Raw genomic sequence first — 19,635 nt, 5'->3', positions numbered from 1 at the left:
TATTTCTTGTAATGTAAATTCACTTGTACACAATTTAATGGGCACTTTGGACTAACACAGGTGGGTCCATATATTATATAAACTTTAACCTCCTATACTCAGATCCCTGTGCACATGACGCGAGAACTCTACTCTAACGATTCTATTTTTTCCCCAAAACGACTTGGTTATTGTCAAATGTATTATTTGCTCTCCCGGATGATTGGAAAAGGGCTCGAGAGTGTGCCATTTTAAAATTAGGAGATAAGTGTGAACCGGGAAACTAAAGGCCTGTAAGTCTCACGTCAGTTGCTTGTAAAACACTAGAAACTCTAATAAGGGATCAAATAGTAACATTTATGAGGAAAAACAAGTACTTCTCCAACAAACAATACGGTTTCTTATCAGGTAGATCAACAACATTACAACTTTTAGAAGTTTTGGATAAATGGACAACTGCTTTAGATAAAGGTGACGTAGTCGATTGTAGATACAGTTCCGCACAACCGTTTACTGAATAAATTAAACTCAGATAATTTCAACCAGCAGATGAAAACTTGGATTTCAACTTTTTTGAAAGGAAGACATCAAATGGTAACTGTGAATGGCAAAAATTCCGAATGGTCAAGCGTAACATCAGGAATTCCACAAGGATCGGTTCTTGGACCCTTATTATTTGTGATATTTGTTAATGATCTTACTTAATTGCGGATGATACTAAAATATTCAAGGCTATCCGTGGCAAAGATGATGCTTTAGATCTGCAAAGTTATTTAGATACAATGTCGAAATAGAATGAAACGTGGCTTCTAAAAATGCACCCAGATAAATGTACACATAAGGATACACAGAGAACAAGAAACCAATGTGAGGAAATTTTACAATACCAGCTCAATGGAAAAACACTGTAACATATAGACCAAGAAAAAGATATAGGAGTAATTGTAGATTCCACGTTAAGCTTCGACAGCCATATATCAGAGAAAGTAAAAAAAAGAAGCAAATTCCTTGTTAGGACTTTTGAGAAGAACTTTTCAGTTTTTAGACATCAAATCATTTATTCCGCTTTATAAATGCTTAGTTCGGTCTCATTTGGGCTATGCTTGCCCCGTATGGGTGCCTTACCTACAGAAGCATATAGAAATGATAGAAAGTGTCCAAAGAAGAGCGACAAAATGTCTACCAGGAATGTCACATCTAGCATATGTCAGTCAAAGGCTGGAGAAACTGAAATTACCAACATTGGCATATAGAAGAATACGAGGAGACATGATAGAACTCTTCAAAATTTTAGATTGAGTATATTATTCCGAATGCTGTAACATTTTATCTTTATGGAAAGATGCAACGGACCGCGAGAGCAGCAGGGGGCATAGGAGGAAGCTATTCCATACAAGATCTAACTATGAGATTAGGAGAAACTTTTTTTTCACTAAGTCAAGAGCTACTTGTAGTGATGGCGCCAAATATAATTTCCTTCAAAAATGCGTTAGATAAACATTGGAAAGAACAAGAACTCTTATACAACTACAAAGCCTTTATGCATCACTAATTCATTATTATAACCGGATAAAAATGTATTAAGTAAAACTTTATATTTTGTCTGAGTCTGGTATAGAGGACTTTACATATAAGTCCTGAACCAGAAATAAACTTATCTTATCTTATCTTATTATGAATTTATTGTAAAGATAAAAAATATTTAGTGTTGGAAAGCAATGATTATTTATACCCTTAAAACCAATATTTGAATGACTAGGGAAAAAATCGAGAAAAATCACCATTTATACCACGAAAACATGTCGCCGGCATTGAAATGATAGGACTTTTGTACTTAATTTCGTTAAAATAAAATCTGGAGATACACAGACTAGCATAACAATCATGAACAATGTCATAGACTGACTACTCCAAATGTGTGGGTTTTTTTTTAATTTTACACGCACGAAAGTTATTTTACAGTTACAGTTATCTCCCTTGTAAAGATCACCAGTACGGAGGTAGAAAAAGTTCAAGCAGAAATGGATGACAGCCGACTCCGGTGTGTGAACAAGAAGATAGAGAATGAACGATTTAACGATGATGATAATCCATCTGATTCTTCATACGAACAGGTGAAATACCTAGAATATATTTTAACAACACATTTATTACAATTTCAAAATAATTTCGTCGTTTTCCTGTAAATGGATGATTTGCTTTCGGAATCTCATGAGATTTGGACAGCACACAACAGCTGTAGCAGATTATCATCATCAGGGTTGCCAAGTAATTAATGTCGTTTTCCTCAACGAATGTGTATATGTATCTGGTAACATTAATGACAGTGTTGTATGTTAGTCTGCCAAATGCTCGATTCAAGATATTATGAATTTATAATGCAGTGCTTACTTTTGTTGTATTTTATTATAAACGGGTGATTGATAGACGTGAACAGGTGCACGTAGTCAATATTCATTCTGCTTGTTGGGATGTGATGGACAAGTCCAGATGGGAAAGTGTTAAGATCGGAGTGTAAAAGACATGATAGAAGTTTACAGGTCAAGAAAACAACCGCACCAAACAGCCAATTTACCAGAAAATTATTTAGTACGGTTTTGCTGATAGTAATCATACTATCAGGTGTCATGAATTTTGCTACAATAACATATTATTGCTACTGAGACAAAACCTTCGGGTAATCTTTTACACACAAAAAAGTTCTGGTGTAATAGAAAGACAAGGGAAGGATATTGTCTACATCTACCCAAGAATCGATCTACATGTACTTGTCCGTTATCATATTGGATATTATATTGACTTAAAATAGTAATTTGCTATATATGTAAAAGGGAAAAAATTGTTCCGTATCTACTGCTTAAAATAATTTGTATCCTTCATAAGGATATACATTTGTAAGGATCTACTACAGTATTATTTGGAAAACAATCATTGATCCTTCTTCTCTGACCCATACAAGTGAAGAGTGATATATAAATTGTACAATATTTTGACTATTTGATACATGATAAAAATCCTCCATTATTGTTCATAAGACAAGAGAAATTTAAATGTTCTACAACATTTCCAAGACTAATTTTAGTATAGGTAAAAATAGAAAAACCAAAACCTGGCAATATTTGTGAGTGGTAACCTATTATCTGGGAAGTAGCTACTTATTAAACTGTTATGTAACTGTGTGTCAATTGTACTATTTTATAACTATTATCCTGTAGAAGACCAATGAAAAAACACATATGATTCCTGTTCAGTGCCCCGATTAAGCATTAAACCCTGGTCTCTGGTGGGAAAAACTACGGCTCTACAGACTGAGCTAAAGAAGCATGCTCTGTCAGCTGAGTGACAGAGACCGTATTTAACACTAAGTACAGGCCACACCCACCCACTCTTTTTACTCTATTCCTCCCAGGTTTTCTTGAGATTTCATAAATCTTAACCCGAAACTCTCTAAGCACCTTCCATAGGTTATTTAGTTGGACGCCAATATAGAAGAACAGGGAAAAAACACACATATGATTCCTGTCAAGTGCAGCGACCAGGAATCGAACCCGGTCTCGGATGTCAAAAACTATGGCTCTACCTACTGAGCTAAAGAAGCATGCTCCATCAGCTGAGTGACAGAGAACCCGTATTTAACACTATATACAAGCCACACTGACCCACTCCTTTTACAAGGAGGAGAGGGAGAGGGCTTATATAGGCATAGCCTGCTGCCCAATCCCTATTAAATCAAATGATTTAACACCTTCCTGTTCGGGTGATTTTGGTGTGCTAAATAAGTGAAATTAGCATTTTTTTGTCTTAGCATTTTTTTGTATATCTTAATTTCCACACATTGGCTGCATAGAACCATTATTTGTTATACATCATTGATTAGTATATCACCTGAATTTTATTTTTCTAAATATAGTTTTCACCTTTGACCTTTATAGTAGTAAAGGTCAAAGATCACCAAAATCACCTTTTTATTGAAGAAAACTTCACAATTTTGCTTTTCTGGATCATTTAACGGGCGGAACAACACCACAAATTGTAAATTTGAAGTTTTAATGTAAACTACAGATAATTCTGAAGATAATCTGATGAGATAGCCCATTAATTACGATCAAACAAAATTTTGGCAAAGAGATTATCTGTGTGACCTTCGAACAGCAGCTAAAACCACAATATTGGCAGCAAAATCATGTATTGATTAAGTTAGTAGTTACAAATTGATTGAATTGATAAAGATATGAGTTACCTACGGTAATTAAAAAATCGAAGTAGTATAAAAATTAAAATACATGTATATGATATTAATATTATTATATATGTACATAGACAAGAAACAAGGGAGGTAATTCATATTCTTGCACACTGCTCATTGTTTTGTAGGAAACGTTTGCATATCATGAAAGATGGTGAAAATCGATATACTATGTATATAATATATACATGAATATATTAAAACGAGAGATTATTTTTGGTATTAATTGATTAATTGGTATTAACAGAAACAATAAAAAAGTTTTGTTTTAAGAACATTTAATCCCGTGGGAATGTTTGAGATCTATGCTAATGAGCAATTGTTATGTACATGTATATGTATGCATGAGTATACATTTCAATATACATGTATATCCCAAATCATCATTGTCATAGCATTGCTGAATAGTATGTAGGCTTAACTCAAACACGCTACTGGAGTGGATCCAGGAATGACGGTATTTACTGGTTTTTTAGCCCACCATCATCTGATATTCAAATCGCCTTTCGTCCATTGTCCGCCAATCATTCCTTCAGTCCGTCGGTCAGTTAACAATTCCTGTTACCGCTATTTCTCAGAAAGTACTAAGGGATTACTAAGGGATTTCCTTTCAAATTTCATAATTAGGTTCCTCTAGGATTTTGGGACCGAACAGTCAACAAGATGGCCGACCGGCCGCCACTTTGGATTTTAATAGTTACAGTTTGAAAAGCAGTGGAAAGATCTCTCTGCTATATGTCAGACATATATCATTCTTTGGTGAGCGCCAAGATCTCTCTGGGATCTTCTGTTTCTTTGTGAGAAGTGAAAACATGTGATTAAACAGTACCGACATTCTGATAACCAGTATATATATCCTTAGTTGACATCTTCGTGACTGACATGTTTGTTATTATTGTAGTAAGAGCGAGATAATGCACGACCAGAACGGTTTCAAACCCGGAACCATCCGAACTCTCCTCGGATGACGGATGCTCTACCAATTGAGCTGCTTGGTTGTCGGTTATCGATCCGATCCAGAACCGTAACATTAGTATTATCCACTTCTTTTTTCACCCATGGCCCTAAAGACTCAACACACACACCGGGGTTTTTATATTCGCCTTTTTAGATTCCGAGACACTCCAAACACTATCCTGATGCTCTACCACTTTAATTGAGCTAACAATATATATATATATGTCTATTTCAAACCGAAGAGCCGAAGCTCAAGATAATAGAAACCTGGAGCAAATGGAAAACACAAAATTACTCTGTGTTACAGATTAAGAGGGAAAACTTTCTTTTTATGGCATGATATATATATCTGATAAGCAACTAAGTAGAGTTCTGATTTTCTTTACATGTATGTTGATTTTGACTCAAATATTTTCTTTACATGTATGTTGATTTTGACTCAAATTTAATTCAAATCACTACATTTACGAATTAATATCAATCAAGTGTTGTATTTATCTGGGTCCAAGAGAAAACCGTGTGTTTTAGAAAATAGTCGATGCCCTATGGTCAGTTGCTTAGAGCTGTGTAACCATTTATACATATACACATTAAACATAAAATCGTTTTATTTACTGTAAACCGTTTTCATATGGATGCTGTCGATCAATTGTGAGAATGAACTTTATAAATATAAACCAAATTCTTTATATATTACATTACAGGCTGTTATTACAAAATTGATTTGTAATCGGTTTTCTTTTTTTTAAAAACTAGTCATCCATGATATTATCTCTTCCTCCGACACCCCTTCAGTTTTCATTTGGTTGTGTGAAATAGGGTAAATGACTTGTAATCAGTATGACTTATATGTTTATGGAGTTATAAACCACAAGGCTACTAGAATATAATCTATATTTTACATATGAACCACAAGACTACTATTATATAATCTATATAACTACATTTTTTTCAAATTCTATAACTTTCCATTTTCCAATAATATTACAATATAAATAATATCTAATTTATCTTGACAACAGTTTATATGTCATCATCGGATTATAGGATCTGATTCTGATACTAGAGTCAACTTTTAATGCAAATAAATTAAGAGAGCATTGTAAGGTAAATGCATCTGTACAATGTATATACACATAATTATAATGCATCGGTCGTCACTCACAAAAAATGTGATTTGAATTTACCGACCAAAATGTGTATCAGTCTATTACAAATAGTTCGTCTGTCAATCTATTACGAATAGTTCTATAAAGCGGATCCAGAGCACCTGTTAATTTGTGCACGAGATCTTCATGTACATGTTCGTACAGTAGAACTTTATGTCTATCACAACATACTCGTCTCATCTACGTGCATTGTACATGTACTGTACCTGCTACTAGTCCCGCTATTTCGCACATTTTGAAGTAAACGAGTTAAATCTATCTGTTTAATAAAATGTTTGATGATTGAACTAGTTTCAATGATGTCTAAACTAAGTGCTAATGCTTTAAAAATTGAGGAGAGTTTATTTTACATCCTTTCTATGTACGCTCAAGACTTATACAAGAGACAATACTCTAGATTGATTTTCTATACATGGACAGAATTTGAAGTACATGTACTTTCACATATGCCTAACGGATGTTTTTCAGTGGTGATAATAACTTACGATTCCAAGGCCGCAGCGTTGACTGTCCGAGGTCAGAATCACCCATTATCTCGCATTCAGCATCCCATAATATGAAGGCAATGCTACTTTTAGATCTCACCCTAGCAAAATACATAAATATTTTTAAGTAGTTTCATTAAATTCTATGTCTGTAATCTTCAGCAGCATTATATATATATATATACACATATATCGATTTGATTTAGATAAACAATCAACCAATGTACTTCTCAAGGATCATGACGTTACGATAAACGAAAATGAAACGTAACGTCATAATGTTACACTTTTGTAAGTAACATCGCGATATTTCGTTTGAGTAGGTAAAGTAAAATCGCAATAATTTCGTTTCAGGAATACCAATTTTCAAATCTAAAGCTGATTTGTAAAGGATTTTATCTGTTGCATTAACACACTGTATTTTCATGAAATTATACTCTAAACTGATATATATTTTCCAGCTCTAAATACATAATAACGCTAATTTTTACGCTTAAAATTTTCTATAAAATAATAAAATAAATACATATGAAAAACATCTTTTTCTTGCTTGCAATCTAAGCTTTTCATTGATATATGTCATAACAACACTGAAATATTTTACATTCACTTTCCAAACGGTTTATTCACGAATAACGTTGACAAAGTTAACAGCATTTTCGGCACTTTGTAACGGACGTTTTTCCGATGGAAACCTACAGCAGACTAATTCATTCTAGAAAACTAACTTGTGAAATCACTGACTCCGTTGATATAAAGATTTCGTTTCTACGAGGAATATAAAGGTTAATCTGATGCCTTCAAACTTGGTCGATGACGTTATCAAAGTCATATCGGTACAAATGTACCGATGAGAACGGGAAGGTGTTAATCAAATATTTTGAAATGAAAATGAACTCATTTTACAATCAGATACATTCTGATGTTTTTACCAGTTTTGTTGATTAAAGTAAAATGACTGGTAAAGTAATATTGGTTTTTGCATGCTGAAATTTTCTTATATTTCGTAATCGATATTTTATATTTCACAGATGAAAGTTGAAGAATCAGTGGAGAAAATATTTAGATATTTTAAGAGCAGATTAGAGCTAGATAACAGGTAAGTAATCTTCATATGAATGAGTGAATAATTATGTACTGTAATATCATTCAGCTTCTTTTCCTGACTCTATTTCAGAATAAATTGTGAACATGTATGCACTATAGTGATTTAAAAAATGTAATCATAAATTGTAATAAGGATTGAAACACTGAAGAAAATCTAGACTAGTAATGCTATACATATAGGCCATCAGGTATATAATTTTTGTTTTGTTTATAGCTTAGAAGAACAGCCTGTGCTAAATAGACACTCTCATACAGCATTTTTGTTGAAGGGATTAAGACATCTATCAATATCCTATGAGGTAAAAAGTAACAAATATTTAAAATACATGTACCTTTTTTTTGCTTTATTATCTTGACATGTCATTTGTCAGTCAAAATGAGTACTACAATTTTCAACTTGATCTGAAGATATTAATACTGGCAATTTGGATGAACACCTTTATTGTCAGAAAATTTGGACTTTAGTCAACATACCCAGGTTAAGATTTAATAAGAGCTTAATTTGATAATACAATTCAAGACCTCCATCAGCCAATTTGTTATCATTGAATTTAATCACTGTATTTAGGCTAGATATTAAAACCAAAATGAACCCTATCCTTACAGTGTCTGGATGCAAGTCGACCATGGTTGTGTTATTGGATTCTTCATAGTCTCGAGTTGCTGGAGGAACCTATTCCAGAGGAAACTGTATCAAAGTAAATCCCTTTTATTTCATTCCAAAATTTATTACTTGATTCAATTACAACAATTACTTGCCTTTAACTTTAAATACCACTAAGAGCAACATTAAACCTGATTTTGGCATATTGTTAATGAAAACCTTTTTACATATAGATCTATATTGTATATGTTCAATTGTGTACATGTATTTGTGGTTTAATATTAGGAATAAGTAATATTTGATTTGTGTGTGAGTAAAGTTACATCCTGTATTTCATAACCTTTATTTCAGTGTTGCACGATTTCTGGGGAAGTGCCAATGTGAAAGTGGAGGGTTTTCAGGTATTGGATAAGATAGATGTACCATGTTTATATATCGTGGTACTGTAGTGGGCAAACAATGAATATGTAGTGGATGAATAGATTAGTGATAGGTATTTTTATAAAGCTTACATCTTATTGTCTGAAATTATTCTTTATTTAAGCCTATAGTATTAAAACACTTCCACTTTGAAATGTAATTACACGTATTATGTTCTTCCATGAATTGATATATAAAGAAATTAAGTTAAATGACTTTCAGACTCTGTTATGTAAATTTTTTTATATTGAAAATCAGGAATGAAATACAATTTTTGTTGTTGAAATAATGATACTGTGTAATAAGAATACTTGGAATATATTTCAGTAAAAGCAAAATGAACATGACTATATGTATACATGTACTGTTTACTCTAGGGGGACCAGGACAAGAGGCCCACCTAGCTCCTACCTATGCAGCTGTGAATGCATTATGTATCTTAGGCACAGAGGAGGCATATAAAATTATAGACAGGTACTGTAAAATGTCCCATCTGTTGTATGGTCTGGGCACCATGTACATCAGCACTTAGAATTTTGAATTAGCAATTAAAAATTCACTTGCTGATAAATTTAAAGATGGCTAATATACAATAAAGGCTTCCGTTTTCACAAAGCATTCTACAAACATGCACTAATGTGATATCGATGTGTGCCCTAATACAGAGTTTGCACATCATGTATAAAGAAATAACCTTGATAATGGTTCAAAGATATTAAATATTTCCATCCACAGACAAAAGCTGTATACATTTCTTATGAGGATGCGGACACCAGAAGGGGCATATAAAATGCATGAGGGAGGGGAAGTTGATATACGGTAAGTTAAGTCCTATGCTACACAGCTTAAATGATGGATTTGCTCTGTCTCTATTAATACAGCTGCATACTTTGCTACTATAGTATCTATAATGTTTGCAGTTTTTGGGCATTGTGAGTAAAAGATCAGTTTTGTTTTTGGCGAAAATATGTCATGGTTAATTCTGTCATATTCATTGTCATCACTACATAAATAGACACGGTCTCCAGCTGGTTATAGATATTTTTTTGATTTGGCTTTATTGGTTAAAAATGATATGTCATTTCTATTGCTTGTAAAAAGGGAAAAAAAGGATATTATTATATAATTCAATTTTGCTTGTTACGAGCATTTCCATTGGCTTAAAAATTTACTTTATCAGCCCATAAAGGAAAAAATGGCGCCGCCGTTTGTAACGTCGCTTCTGATTGGCTGAGATGACGGCGTAATAATTTCATAGACAAAAGAGTCCCAAAATGAATTTTAAATGTTGAAGAGATTATCTTTAGTAAGATGAATTATAAGGATTAACTTGAATAGATTTTTTATGTTATGGAGATATAACACAAAAACCTGAGTGTACTCTCATCATAAACCGCTTCGCGGTTTATTTAGAGTACACTCAGATTTTTGTGTTATATCTCCATAACATAAAAAATCTATTCAAGTTAATCCTTAATTAACTACCTGGGTATTACAGTCGTTTTCTCCATGTTCTGCTTGATCCTCTATATTAATTTAATTATATCTGTGTACAGTCTAACCTGCCATAACAACCTCTGTATAAAGACCACCTGTATGATAGGAACACTCTCTTCGGGTACCAAATGATCAATTTTAATACATATCCTGCATATAAAAACACTTGGCTATAAAGGCTCTTTTTTCTTTGTCAATTGAGTGGTCTTTATGGACAGGTTTGGCATATATCAAAGTTTTCTGTCTACAGGTATGTCATTCTTTCTCCATACATACAGCATTTAACTTCACTCCATCTAGTTAAAAATAATCTTTTAAATGGTTTTTTCAGTAGCCCTGTAAGTTGTAACAGGTGTAACTAACATACACATGTTTCTATTGCAGTGGAGCATACTGTGCAGCGAGTGCAGCACGATTGACCAACATAGTGACGCCTGCATTATTTGATGGAACCCCTGAGTGGATTGTAAGGTAAACTATCTGAGCTCTGTGTATCTGGGTTAGTTTAACTGTTTGCTTACTGGGTCTGTGAACCTTGCAATGGTATTATGTCAGAATGCTCTTGGAGTGACTTGCTGAACAAATCAGCAAAATGTTCTCTTGTTTTAAAGACCAAAACACTATCCAGCCCTATGTCATTTTATTGTGTTTGTGGATAGAAAAGGTATCAAAAGCAAGACTGAAAATGAAACATCCAGGAAATTATGATTAATCTATATTGAGTGATGCAATGTTTGTTGACAGTTGTCAGACCTATGAGGGTGGATTTGGGGGATGTCCTGGTATGGAGGCCCATGGAGGATATTCATTCTGTGGGTTAGCAGCTCTGTCTCTCATGGGACATACAAGTCTTTGTGATCTTCGTGCATGTCTGGTATGTAATTCTTAGTCATATTTAAAATTCTGTAGTGAAATGTTTTTCATCAACTGTAACTGATCTTTACTTATTAGAATTGAATGATATTATATATCTGAATTGGTATCATTAATGCAAACGTTTCATTCACTTCTTCATTCCTCCAGTAACATAAATTAAATAAAATTGATCAAAGTAAAGAGAAACAAAATGGAAAATCAATATAGAAAAAAAGTAAAGCACGAAAGGAAAACAATATTTATGTGTTGAATCTATGTTCACATTCACAAAAAGTGGAATGGGTATACATGTACATTAAATTTGTTTTATTTTGTTGAAAAGTATATTTCCCATGATCTCATGTGAAAAAAATGGAGGATTTGAAATGAAAAAAACAACTTTGACTTTGATCTTTTGAACCTCATTTGATATACATATTGAACTTTTTGATAACTATGTTATTCCTACAGAGGTGGACAGCCAACAGACAGATGAGGTTTGAGGGAGGATTCCAAGGCCGTACCAATAAACTAGTAGATGGTTGTTATTCCTTTTGGCAGGCTGGTACTTTCCCTCTCATACATATGGTTTGCTCCATGCAAGGTAAGTTATCAGTATATCAATGATTTTGATGTCATTACTTTCAAAATTTCAGCTACACAACTATTCACTTTTACAATACAGAGTATTGTAATCATGTGTTCAGACATTTTCTTACAGGTATGTTACATTGTATAATTGATATAGATTAATTTCATTGATCATAAAAGATTTTGCTTAAGGCTATGTGGCAGTCTATTTAGTGGTTTTAATGTTTTACTCACAGATGACCACTGTTTGAGTACAGAACGCTGGATGTTTGACCACGAGGCATTACAGGAATATATCTTAGTTTGTTGTCAACACCAAGGAGGGGGTCTTATTGACAAGCCGGGGAAGTAAGTGTAAATAGTAGCAGACATTAAACGTTAAGTTTTCTAAGGAATAAATAATAACAGGAATTATGAAGCATCCAGATATCAAATTAGCTTATCAGCTGCCCATATTATTGGTCGGTCAACAAAATTAGAGATAAATGTTAATATCTTCGAAAAAGAAGCAATTGGTATATGTGTACTTATAATACCTCACTTTCATTTAGAATGTTTTGATTGGATTAAACTATATCACATGGCATCGAATAAGTTAGATATATAACTGGAATTGGAAGGCAAGGGAAATAACCCTAGGGAAACAACATTTGGTAGCTCCGCATGTGAGTGACAGTTGACGTCAGTTGCAATGTTAACCAACCATGGAAATGCTGTTGCTTATTTTTTTGCAGCCCGACAAATTTAGCAACGTTGTTGTGATATATCGTCATGAGTTCTTTTACCAGAGATTTGTTTCTTTTAATTTTGTTTGGTATAATAAAATAATTATGACCAAATGTGTCGGGATACATCTAGAGTTGTCTCCCTTAAAAGAGTTATTTTCTCTCGGGCTTTGCCTCGAGAACCTTACCAATAGATAGGAGTGGTGCTTATGTACTTATATTTCTGTAACATAGGTCCCGCGATTACTATCACACCTGTTACTGTCTTAGTGGATTAGCTGTGTCACAACATTTCGCTGGAGGAAAACTTGCTCATCTTCACATAGTTGGATCTCAAGATAATGAATTGGTAAATATGTAGTCATCTAGAGCTATTTTTGGTTAGGTCACCTTAATAGTAATTGTTAGCTAACTCACAATGTATCTGATCTTAGAAATAGCATTGAGAACCATTGCAGCTCTATTGCAAGATGTTTATCCGATATTTTTAGGTCATCTGACCCAAAGGGTCAGGATGACCTATAGTCGTCATGTTTCGTCCGTCGTCATCGGCCGTGCGTTAACTTTTCACATTTTGAACTTCTTCTCAAGTTCTACCAGTGCGATTTAGCTGAAACTTACATGAAATGATCCTGACATAGTCCCGACAAAATGTTGTTATTTTTTGGGTCGATCCGAAATCCAAGATGGCCGCCACAGCCGCCATCTTGAAAACACATTTTGAACTTCTTCTCAAGTTCTACCGGTACGGTTTGGCTGAAACTTGCATGAAATAATCCTGACATGGTCCTGACAAAGTGTTGTTATTTTTTGGGTCGATCCGAAATCCAAGATGGCCGCCACAGCCGCCATCTTGAAAACACATTTTGAACTTCTTCTCAAGTTCTACCGGTGCGATTTGGCTGAAACTTGCATGAAATGATCCTGATATGGTCCCAACAAAGTGTTGTTATTTTTCAGGTCGATCCGAAATCCAAGATGGCCGCTATAGCCGCCATCTTGAAAACACATTTTGAACTTCTTCTCAAGTTCTACCAGTGTTCGGGTCGATCCGAAATCCAAGATGGACGCTACAGCCGCCATCTTGAAAACACATTTTGAACTTCTTCTCAAGTTCTACTGGTGCGATTTGGCTGAAACTTGCATGAAATGATCCTGATATGGTCCTGACAAAGTGTTGTTATTTTTCGGGTCGATCCGAAATCCAAGATGGCCGCTACAGCCGCCATCTTGAAAACACATTTTGAACTTCTTCTCAAGTTCTACCGGTGTTCGGGTCGATCCGAAATCCAAGATGGCCGCTACAGCCGCCATCTTGAAAACACATTTTGAACTTCTTCTCAAGTTCTACTGGTGCGATTTGGCTGAAACTTGCATGAAATGATCCTGACATGGTCCCGACAAAGTGTTGTTATTTTTCGGGTCGATCCGAAATCCAAGATGGCCGCCACAGCCGCCATCTTGAAAACACATTTTGAACTTCTTCTCAAGTTCTACTTGTGCGATTTGGCTGAAACTTGCATGAAATAATCCTGACATGGTCCTGACAAAGTGTTGTTACATCTTTGGTTGATCCCAAATCGAAGATGGCTACCATGACACTATATCTAATTAATTTCCTATATGTTAAGGCCCTTGGGCCTCTTGTTTGAAATGAAATTTGTTGAAAGAAATTGAAAATGATCCTGACATGGTCCTGACAAAGTGACACCATATATAATTAATTTTACTATTGCCAAGGTAGTCAGATGACCGTTAAGGCCCTTTGGGCCTCTTGTTTCAAGATGTTAAATCAATCTAACGATAATACATGTATGAAACAACAAGCTCTTGCAGTCGTTATGAGGCAGCCTAAAGAGAATTTATGTTTATCTAATTTCTTATTTTGAAAAAGGGTATTTTCATTGATTAATTACTAGTTTTCATTTTAAATGCTTAAGATAAAAAAAGAACAATGCAACACTAACCATTATCATCATATTCATCTATCTTTTATCTTGCAGAAACCAACCCATCCAGTATACAATATTGGAGTGGATGCAGTAGTTCATGCCAATATGTACTTTAACAATATGTCCCTACCTCAGGAGCCAGACGTATGACGATAGTCAGCACCTGTCCTTCCAGGGTATCTGGGTACCATTCTATACCAGGTCATTCACTCCAGAACACTGAGACAACATACTGTATATGTCTGTAGTTAGATTTGGCATAGGAGAAGGAGACAATGTACAATGAGAGAAAACCAACAATACATATCTACAAGGTGTATGCCAAGCACTTTGTACAATGTAAATACAGGCCGAGCTTAACTTGTGATAATTAAGTGTTCAAGGCTCTTATTTACAAGTGTGTGTCTGTGAATTTTCCATCGATAACCAGTAATGAAAGTTCTACAGATTTACCAAGGTTTTGAGCCAGTCTATACAACCTGAATTTTCTTTCTTGATCAGTTGATTGATGATTATTGTTTAATAGGATACCGGGGGTATATGTATTACAGTATAGCATATTTATAAAGAAAAACACACTTGTGCCTACCGGTATTGTGTTGGAACATTTTTGTTTATTATACATATATATACAGTCCCAATGGTTAGACCAATTGATGTTATTAACAACCGGGGTCATTTGTGAACATACAGCCAAGGTCTTGGAGGCAGCAGTAAGCTGGACTTCCTGTAGAGAGAAAATCACTAAAACCTAGTGCCAGACATATGTAATGCAAATTTTAAAAACGTTTTGTTAAAATAGTTTTATAAAAACTGTTTAAAAAGATATTTTCATACTAACTAAGATGTTTGCACAAAAAACAATACATGTATGATGTTACACTCAGGACATATACTGTTATTACTTACTGTATTTCACTGGCAACAGGTCAAGCTCTGTAGCAGTAACTCATACCTTGTGAATTCATAAGTACCAGATATATATATATCTTACCTGAAAATCCAAGGAAATACTGAATGAAAGTGTCTTCATCAAAAATGAACTTTTCCAGATAGTTGTTCTTGCTTCATGTAAGATCATAAAAATAAAAATACATGTGGTGTCATTATAATACACATCATAGCACAACAAAAATAGTTTGAGATTTTGTTTGTCTTATGACAAGTAGTATTGAATGATGTATCAAGTGAAGATCTAACCAAGACATTTTTTACTTGAGCGTGTCAAAGATACGTGTATTAATGAAATGTACCATAGGTCATTTCATCATTTTTCAAAACATTCATTGTAATTCATTGTATTATGATACAGTTTAGCATTTTTCTTGTCATTACTTCACAACATTAAGTCGTAAAATTATTAAACAATAAAGTATATGTTGTCACACCTACAGCCAATTAAGTCCCAAAACACAATCATTTTCATTCCTGTATTGCAATTGGCATTGCCAGTGCCAACAACCCCTTATCTGCTTTATATAAGATAAATGTAGTGTTTTGGTTATTCCGTCTTTGCATATTACAGAGTTACTGCCCTTGTGGGTAGGTATTGATTATTACGTTGTTCTTTTAGTGAGTAAAACTTCTATTGTTTCCTCTGACAAGCATGATGTAATGCATGCAAACACATAATGTTACAATCAATACCTACCCACAAGGGAAGTAACTCTGTAATATGTAAATGCAGAATTGACGATGTGATGATATAGAGCAAGTATAACTTTATATAGATATTTATGTGTTTGTGTTGTGTTAAATATGTACTGTATGATGTAGTGTCCAAATTACATACTATTTGTTGTGTAAAATCATATAATATTTATAAATGTGTGTTATTAGACTAGTAATACACAAAGAAGTGTCTAAATGCCATATTTGTTTTCAAAGCATATTATAAGATGTCTACTCACAATATGCATGTGAAATTATTGTGATGATAATTGAAATAATGTTGCTTTAGACTGTGCTTGAAAAATTGAAGTTTTATTTATACACATATAAACATTCGAGATGCTAGTTTGTGTCCATATGTATACAAGAGTTCCAGGACAGTATATATGTATTAATCTAAATGTTAAACTACACTACATGTATATGTGACCAAAGATATTGCCTTGGTTTAGTAGTGAAAATATGTGTAACTTTTATAAGTACATTTTTTTTGTACTGTATGTTTGGCTTTCTGTGTCAGTGTTTTTCAATGATTTAAATTGCTCAGTCATCATGTACAACTGAAAGAAAATATATGATATAATCCTGAAAGGAAAATCATCAAAAGTGTTTTTAAGGCAATCCTAGAAGATTAGACAAACTGTTAAGTATCTATATCTTGCTCCATCTCTGTTAAATGAATTCAAATTGTGCATTGTCCACACTGTTCTTATGCCATATGATTTAATTTGTTTTTATTTCAGTTACTAAAACTGAAAATCATCTTCACTGGTTGGAGTTTTGTTATTTCCAAATAACAGTAGATCTAAGCATACTACATTCTATATTTACATATTACAGAGTTATCTGCCCTTGCGGGTAGGTATTGATTGTCACGTCGTGTGTTTACAAGCATAACACCATGCTTTTCAGTGAAAACAACATTAGTTCCGCTCACAAAATGTTGATAATAGATACCTATCTGTAATTCTGTAATATGAAAGACGGAATAGAAACATTGATAAACCAATACAAGATTTCTGGCGCTGTATTTCCTATGTCCATTTGCTTGCTAATATCTGTAAACTTTGCGCTACTATTTTTGGATAAAAGGGTAGATTTTGACTCCATTTCAGTCTGGATAGGATAAAAACATTTTACCTGTAGTTAATTTTATTCTCCAACTTCCTGTGCTTAATAGGCAAAAGAAAATATTGATTATTTCAATTATTTTTCCTTTTTTTTACACTGTAATTCATCTTTATTTTTACAGACATAAGTTTAGATCACCAGACCACATGCTGTCTGTTTTTCGTTTATTTAAAATTATTAGTTTTGTACAATTTGTGTTGAGCAGCTTGTATAAATAATTATTTTTTGTATACATTTGTGTTTGATTCATCTTCATTTTACATCACAAGTAGTAGGTAAACACTCCAAATGTCTGCCTCTTACTTATGAGGTGGAAGAGTGTTATTGTGGTACATAGATTTTATGTAAAAGGCTTGTTAAGGCAAGACAGCTGTACATGTGCTATCTGTTATGTAGTGAATAATGTTTATTTGGGACCAGATCTGTTGGACCAAACTTATTGGAATCATGTGGTAAGTGTATGTTTTTGTTTTAAATCATGAATAGATCCATAAATCTCTCTTGCAGATACAGTTAATCTACTATGGTTTACTATGAGCTTTTATGGATAAGTTGATAGAATTTCAATAAAAGTGAGATAGATTTTGCAAATTTATATCCCAATTTCAAAATTAGCAAAAGAATGTTGTACAATAAAGAATGTTGGTTTACAGTGCATATATTTTGTTCAATGAATACAAAAAAAAACAAGAAATGGTATTGCAATATGATCTGTTCAATGTTTTGTGTTTGCTTCTGCTTCATACACATTTCCAATTCAATTATGACAGAACCCTAATAGAGTATATATATTTTTAAACTGATCTTTTACTGGAGTCCAAATTCTCATAACAGTATGTTAAAAATCTTTTTTTATCCTAATCAAAAGTGAGATGATCATTATGATGGGTTTTTGAAGAGAGTTAGTTAATTTCAGTTAAGTTAATCATAGAAAAAAAAAATCAGCATTTTAATTACTCCTATTCTTTTAGATCACAGTTAATTGTAAATGAAAATTGCCATGGTTTTCATTATAAGAGGTAATTATGTAACTTCATATTTCATTACAAGTGAAATATTGTCATGTTGATTAAGTACTTCTAAAGTTATGGAGTAAGCCTAACAGAAACTTGTTACTGTAATGTGACAGTAGTAAATGTTTTAACTTTCTTTGGTCAATGGTCAAATTTTGAAAAATAAAATACTGCATTTGACATACATATTTTAGCTGTTATCTTATCTTTACTCTTTGCTCTTTTTGTGCAAGCATTGTTGGGTTAAAATATGATTGTGATAATTGTATAAATAATTTCTATATACAATGTATTGTTTGCACAACCATTATGTAGTGATGGCGCTAATTCAGCACTGCGCTATAACCAGTTCAAAATTAATTTAGCACAAAATATTACAATGCCATTGCACCAAAATATGTATGTTAACAGTACTTAGCTCTTACTTGGTTCTTCAAAAATTTCATTCGTCATAAAGAAATATGGAAGGACATTGTGCTCTTGATGACAAATAAAGTAGCTTTTACATAAATATTTTTTGTTATTTCATCACCGATATACAGTCAAAAATGTTTACATGTAATTAATCATAAAAGGTTTTTGTAACTAGAAACCTGACATTAACAGACGTGTTTTGCAAAGAGTATTGCTTGGCAGAGTATATGTCTATCTTATGCTGATAATGCATATGTGCAATCACGGAATAAAAAAAAAAAAGTTGAGACATAAGTCTCATGATATTTCTGTGTAATGCTCAAATATAGCGGAAAAGAGTCTTAACTCAAGTTTTAAAGCATTTGATGAGATCATGAAATATCAAAAGCACTGACAGAATAAAAATGACAACTTTACAAACCATTTGTGCTATAAGATTGTTTCCCATGCAAAGATGGATAGCTATACACCCACTTACAATTACAATATTTCAGGGTCATAAGAGTCATATGCTGAAATCTTCATTAACCAGGATTCCCAGACATCCAATATTATTGATATCTAGATTAATGAGTGCAAGATACATTGACCTTCATTTCATGTCACATTTTCCAAGACATTTAAATCACTTAAATGATATATCAATACTTGTGAAGCCCAGAGATGATTGATTATCTGGCGGCATACTTCAGGGCAGGCATTCTTTTCAATATTATAAATATATATAATGACTTCTTTGAGGCCCTGTGAGAAGCATGCTGGTGTTAATGTTATGGCCTATCAAAAATGTTGAAATGACTGACCTTGAACTTTTAAGGT

At 33.4% G+C, this 19,635-nt stretch overlaps 1 protein-coding gene across 2 annotated transcripts; it reads left to right on the top strand.

The window, feature by feature from the left end:
- The first annotated feature begins 1,967 nt into the window (after positions 1-1,967).
- On the top strand, positions 1,968-18,913 carry LOC138318096 (protein farnesyltransferase subunit beta-like). Of its 2 annotated transcripts, none has more exons than XM_069260197.1 (13): positions 1,968-2,093; positions 7,868-7,935; positions 8,158-8,242; positions 8,550-8,641; positions 8,899-8,948; positions 9,345-9,441; positions 9,703-9,786; positions 10,849-10,935; positions 11,209-11,338; positions 11,791-11,923; positions 12,147-12,258; positions 12,870-12,984; positions 14,639-18,590. In XM_069260197.1, the coding sequence occupies exons 1-13, from the start codon at positions 2,001-2,003 to the stop codon at positions 14,735-14,737; spliced, it is 1,245 nt and encodes a 414-aa protein (XP_069116298.1). In that variant the 5' UTR covers positions 1,968-2,000; the 3' UTR covers positions 14,738-18,590. The 2 variants fall into 2 exon arrangements, with proteins under 2 accessions (XP_069116298.1, XP_069116299.1); XM_069260198.1 differs by lacking the exon at positions 1,968-2,093 and adding an exon at positions 2,437-2,568 and having other exon boundaries at positions 14,639-18,913.
- The last annotated feature ends 722 nt before the right edge of the window (positions 18,914-19,635 follow it).

Source organism: Argopecten irradians, chromosome 3 (assembly GCF_041381155.1).
Source record: "Argopecten irradians isolate NY chromosome 3, Ai_NY, whole genome shotgun sequence".
NCBI classification, from domain to species: domain Eukaryota; kingdom Metazoa; phylum Mollusca; class Bivalvia; order Pectinida; family Pectinidae; genus Argopecten; species Argopecten irradians.
This window is presented reverse-complemented; position numbering and strand designations above follow the sequence as displayed.